Consider the following 6,054-nt stretch of genomic DNA (forward strand, 5'->3'; position numbering starts at 1 on the left):
CGGGAGGGCACTGTGAGGAACCCAAGCATCCGATGGGGAAGGAAGGATATGTAGGGGATCCGGGTGCTGGGGCATGGGGTGGATCTATAGGGGATCCAAAGATCCAGGGGGGGTTCCATAGGGAACACAGGCTTCTGGGGAGTGCAGAACTGTAGGGGACTCAGGTGTCCATGGGCTGTTCTGTAGGGGACCCAGGCATCCAGGTGGAATCCACAGATAAGCCCAGGTGTCCAAGGGGGGTCCACATGTATTCTGAATGGATTTGTAAGAGACGCAGGTGTCTGGGAGGGGGAATCTGCAAAGGAATCGAGCATCCAGCATTGGGTTTCCAGTCGGGGTCCCAGCAGTCCGGATGTCCCTGACCGTGCTTCCCACAGGTGCCAATGGCGGGCTGGACCCTGTGGATGGCCCTGGTGCTGGTGGCGCTGCCAGGAGCAGTGGGTGAGACCCGCTACGAGAAGTTCCTGCGGCAGCACGTGGACCATCCGCAGACATTCACGCTCGCTGCGCACCGCTACTGCGAGATCATGCTGGCGCGGCGGCGGGTGACGGCGCTGGGGCGGCCCTGCAAGCCCTCCAACACCTTCGTGCACGCTCCGGCCGAGGAGCTGGTGGCTGCCTGCACCCAGGCGCCCGACGCAGGGGGGTTCCACAGCACCCCAACACCCGTGAGCCTCACGGCGTGCCGCCTGCGCGGGGGGGACAACCGGCCTCCTTGCTCCTACCGGGCCTTGCAGGTCCAGCACCACGTGCGTGTCTCCTGCCGTGACGGGCTGCCCGTGCACCTCGCTGGCACCTATGCTCCCCCCCAGTGAGGCTTGACATGGAGGGGGACGTGGATTCTCCCTCCCACTGGAGGCTATGTTGGGGCCTGCAATAAAGGAGATGCCACAGGCCTGGGCTCTGGCATCAGCTTCTGGGGGACCCTGCGATCCTACCCCTTTCTGGGTGCTCCCAACGCTGTCCAAGGTGGACACAGCTCCCCATGTGCCTCATAAAACCCTGGGCTTTCCCAACCTCCTGGGTGTCCCATAGCCCCCTAAGGTGCCTCTGACCTCTCCTGTGCCACATAGACTTCCATTTCTTGGGTGTTCCACAATTCCCGTGGGTGCCTCGTCATGCCCCCCAGGGTCCACCTGATCCCCTGGATATGCACCCAACTCTCTCCCCTGTTATCCTGACCCTTCGCTGTCCTGGATACTCCATAGCTCCTGCAGGGTCTTCCAACCTCCCATATGCCTCACAACCCCCTGGGTACCGTCAACTTCCCCCATGCCTGCCCCATAAACCCTCATGTGCCCCACAGTCCCCTCTCCCACATGCCTCTGACCCTATCTGGGGCCCCTCTGGGGCTTAGGCTGCTCTTGGGCCCCCCTTGGCACTCCCGTGGAGCCAAGCATCCTGAACCACCACCCCACTCACACACGGAGCACACACAAAAAACACACGCACACAAAACATTCACTGTGCACACAACACACAACATGCACACCACTCACAACACAAAACACACAACACGCTTCTACACACAGCACGCATACACAGCACAAAGACGCACGCATAACACACACACAATACAGAAACACAGCACACACACTGCATGCACATGCATACACAGACAGGTATTTTCTTGGGTTGGATTTTCTTGGGTGTGTTTCAGCTTATGTTCATCACCTCTTGTCCTGCTATTGGGCATCACTAAGAAGAGCATGGCTCCCTTCTCCGTTCCTCCCCATCAGTACTTACCAGTATATTGGTAAGTTCCCCCTACCTGAGCCTTCTCCCGGGTGAACAGTCTAAGCTCTTTCAGCCTTTCCTCTTACCAGAGATGCTCCAGTCCTTTTACCATCATCAGCCCTTTGCTGGACTCTTTCCAGTATGCTCCTGTCTGTCTTGTACTGGGGAATCCACCGCTGGATCCAGCATTCCAAGTGTGTCTCAGTAGTGTGGAGCAGAGGAGTAGGATCACCTCCCTCCACTTGATGGCAACATTCTGCCTAAAGCAACCCAGCAGGCTGGGAGTCCTCTTTCTTCTGGTCCTATTGCTGATGGAGCCCTGAGGACTGCAATGGAAGTGCTGACAGCCCAAACGCACTCATAAATTGTGGCTGAGGAGGAAGAGTGCAGCAAATGGTCTTCCTGATGCCTTTCAAAATTGCTCCCTGTCCAAGAGGTCTCTTCCTCATGTGCCCTGAGTAACTCAGATGCTCCTTTTTTCAGAATTCAGCAGAAAGGCACTTGGAGGACCCGTCATGGATTGGTGAGCTCCAACCCTCAGCCCTGTCCCAGCGAGGAGAGCTCTACTCCCTGTACACTGGAGAGGAATTGGGGTATTTCAGGGGCTTCAAGGGCATTCCTGTCCTGGTGACTTCCAGCAGATTCACATGGGAGGAGCTGGGTGGGCTGACCCTTTCAGGAGGGAATGCCTGGGGTCTCTGCAAGTACAAGGATTTGATCTCTGCTGTTTCTTTCTACCTTTGTTCTTCAAGGCTTGGAGGAGGACTCCAGCCTCTCCTCCTGTTCCTGGCAGCTCAGGTCATCCTGATACAGAGAGATTAAAATATCACCATTGTGATTTACCCTACGAGCCTACAACTGCAGACTCCAAAGAGCATGGGAGAGGTGGCACCCATACTGTGGAGACAGCTCTGAGTAGCAGTCCCAGAGCAGCAATGCCAGTTCTGGGGTGCACTGCGTGCTGGGTCTACCTGCATGTGCTGGGAAGTCTGGGTTGTTCCTGGCATCTCCTGTTTGCCTGCAGGGCAGCTCCACCCCTGCCACACATCCCATCCCATCCCATCCCATCCCATCCCATCCCATCCCATCCCATCCCATCCCATCCCATCCCATCCCATCATTGTGCTGTTAGTTCACACCTCTGCTGTGTTTTCCCCCAAGAAGCAACTCTGCTTCTTCAGCATATGTTAGTGTCTGTTTTTTGTGAAGGCTAAAGGGAAGAAAAAACCTCAGCCACAAAAGCATCAGGAACATCCTGACAGTGCTAAGACATCCACCCTTTCTGGCAGCCAGTGGCAATGCAGATCATACCCTAATAGATAGGTATTCTATCTATTAGGCAAAGCACCAGTTGATCTGCTGGCTTCATGAGAAGGATCAGAAAAGCTATAGCTGTAGCTTATGGCTTTGTAAGAAGGATCAGAAAAGCATCATCCAGAAGGAGATGCCAGGAGAAGAGCTGGCTCTCTGTGTGGGTTGCGTATCATGTGAAATGGGATGGAAGGGGAACAGCATGCAGCCTTAGACATTTTTTCCCCATCACTGGCTCCTGTGCATGGTCCTTGGAGCTGCATACCTCATGTCTCAGGAGCACTGGGATGAGATTGAAGGGAACCAGCACAGGGGATGGTCTCCAGTGGTGTCAGTCTCTGTTGTAAATGTCCCAAAACCTTGGGAGGTATGAGAGGATCTGTCTCCATCTGGCGTTGGTCTCAACACCAAAAGAGCATAAGGAGTTCCTAATAGGGTTATGCCTTGAAAATAAATCACGTCTCTTGCCCCTGCTGGCTCAAGGAAGGGCACAGTGCTGGCCCCTCACCTGCGCTATGTTCAGCATCCTTACCCTCTCCTATGGCCTCATGCTGCTGCTGCTTGCCAAGGAGCTGAAGCAGAACTGAGCCTGTCCTGGGCAAACCTGTGCAGCCAGCAGGGCATGTCCCTGCACACATGAGTACGCAGGGTGAGAAGTGCTGTTGGCCAAGCGATCTCATATAACAGCATCTCCAGAGAACCAGGATGGCTTTTACTCCTGAGATATCCTCTGCCTTTGAGGGATGCTCTGAAGCAGGGAGGTGAGGTCACCAGACCACTGGGCAAGAGGGCTTCTAGCAGCACTGCCTGCTCAGTATTTGTCTTGGGGCTTTGGGTCTCAGCCTCATGTCATGTAGGAAGCACACAACCTCCCCACCAAATTCATCTGTGCTACAAATGCATCAGTCAGCAACTCTGCCCATCTCCTGGGAATCTGTCCTCCATGGCGATCGCAGGCACCAGCCGAGATCTGTCTTGTCACCCTTCGTGTGTACACAGACCACTAGGACTCTGAGCATAGGGAAAGGGGTTGGCAGTCTGCCTAGGGGCAGCACAAGACAAGAAACATCCCTTTCCCCACGCAGCAGTGCTACTGAGATGCATAGGTCTGTGGTGCTTCCTCCTCCAGCAATTGCTCCTCAGCACTGTCCCTGTGGCATGTGGGCCCCAAACTGTGTTTCCAATTAGACATGTCCTGCAATCCCTGCTCCCCCTGAGCGGGTGACATGCTTGGGCCCCAGGGTGCAAGGTCAGCTGTGTCCCCTGCCACATGGGGAAGAGGGATGATCCATCCCCTCCACCTTTCTTGCGTAGGATTCTGGGCACGGCAGGCAAGAATGCCTGCTAAAAGGAGGGGCTGCTGCCCATGGCATGCTGAGAACAGCATGGGCAAGGGGGAGTAAGCCAGCAAAGTCCTCACACTCAGCCATGGCATTCATCCGAGGCTTAGGTGTCACTTTCCCCACAACAGCTACACAGCAGAAACCCTAATAGACTTCTTCAGTTCATGTGCTGACCTAGAACCCAGAGCTGATTAGGCTGGAGAAGCATGAGCTACCATAGGGGAAAGTATCAGGAAAGCATGGAGCTGAGTTTCTGTTTATATGAGAGCAAGAAGCCACCCACCAAATCTCAAAATAATATAGCTGAAATTGCTACAGGATTATTGTTGGCCTCTAGTCTGCTGGTACCATGCTGCTGCAGGGTACCAGGACCAACACCAGAACCAGTCTCAAGTGCCCAAACTTCAGGGAAACCATTTTGATCAGGTTAACAGCCCATGCTGTGCAGGCCCTGTGCTAATACCTGTATCAGTGTTTGTCACTAAACTGAAACTCAGCATGCAAAATGGATCCATCCTTGTTTTATGTGGGCTGTTTTGATGTTTGACTACTTCTCGAGTCCTGCTGAGTACTCAACCTAAGCTTTACAAGCCACTTGCCCCACATGTTACCTCCCCGTTATCGCTCAGCTTGGATATGCCATGGCCAGGCCCTATCTCCTTTAGTGCTGTCCTGCAGAGCTGCCTCCAACTTACTTCCTACATCCATGCTTAGAAACTGAGTCATCTCTTCATCTTATCTCTGAACAACATGCTGGGCTCCGTCAGGCAGGTTCTCCAGCTGTTTCATCACCCTGCTGGCTCATGTGAAACCACATGCAACAAGCCAGGGCCAGACTTCCCAGGGCAACGTATCCAGGATGGGCCACAGGACAGTGGTTCCCAAGCCAGAAGCTCCTGCCACCTATGCTGGAGGGAAATGGACCCAAGAGTCAGAAGCAAGAAAGCCAGTGTATAACAAAAATCCCTGACGGCCACATTTGGAGCCATCCCACATTCTTTCAGCAGGCAGGGACCTGTACAGCCTCCTCCCTGAGGGGATCAGGGGAAATTCATTGCAAATGGGTGCCCAGCCAAGGAACCCATCCCCTCCCATCAGCAGCAAGCATAGCCAAACAGATAAAATAATCCAGATGAGAAGCCTGGAAAAGATTCACAGAAAGTGTATGGAGTATCAAAAAACCTGGGGAATTAAAATTCCCCCAAGAGACAGCCTTGATCTGGAGGTGAATCAGGGCTGGAGGACAGTGCTCATGCATTTCTACCTGCTTGGAGCTGGGAGGGGGACAGCTCAGCTAGTGACATCCTGTCTCTAAGCTGATGCTGGGCTCTCTTCACGTGTCCTTCTCCAAGGGCTGCAGAAGTGGTGCCAGGCACAGGGCAGTTCATCTCTGCCTCTTGTTAGGGTTGAAGAGTAAAAGCAGCCAACAGCCTCTGGTAAAGCCAGTCTTTCCAAGCAGCAGCACGGCCACTCTACTGAGCTGAGTCGCTGCTACATGTCTGGATGGAAGAAAAGTGGCTGGAGGGAGCCAGGCCAACTTCTTCCTCTTGCATCAAGCTGCTCTTGCATTGCATCTATTGGAGGAGTGTGTCTGCAGCACACCCAGCCCTATGCATTTCTAATTCCAACACCAGCAGCAATAAGACCCTCCCAGGCCGCAGGC

The 6,054-nt window shown here is 54.1% G+C and overlaps 1 protein-coding gene across 1 annotated transcript; it reads left to right on the forward strand.

Annotated features, from left to right (window-relative positions):
• The first annotated feature begins 354 nt into the window (after window positions 1-354).
• On the forward strand, window positions 355-896 carry LOC115610551 (ribonuclease CL2-like). The gene has a single exon (XM_030492248.1). The coding sequence runs from the start codon at window positions 384-386 to the stop codon at window positions 813-815; it is 432 nt and encodes a 143-aa protein (XP_030348108.1). The 5' UTR covers window positions 355-383; the 3' UTR covers window positions 816-896.
• The last annotated feature ends 5,158 nt before the right edge of the window (window positions 897-6,054 follow it).

This window comes from Strigops habroptila, chromosome 7 (assembly GCF_004027225.2).
Source record: "Strigops habroptila isolate Jane chromosome 7, bStrHab1.2.pri, whole genome shotgun sequence".
Classification (NCBI taxonomy): domain Eukaryota; kingdom Metazoa; phylum Chordata; class Aves; order Psittaciformes; family Psittacidae; genus Strigops; species Strigops habroptila.

Coding starts and splice junctions, on each gene's coding strand:
- LOC115610551 (XM_030492248.1), top strand. CDS start 384: ATGGCGGGCTGGACCCTGTGGATGGCCCTGGTGCTGGTGGCGCTGCCA.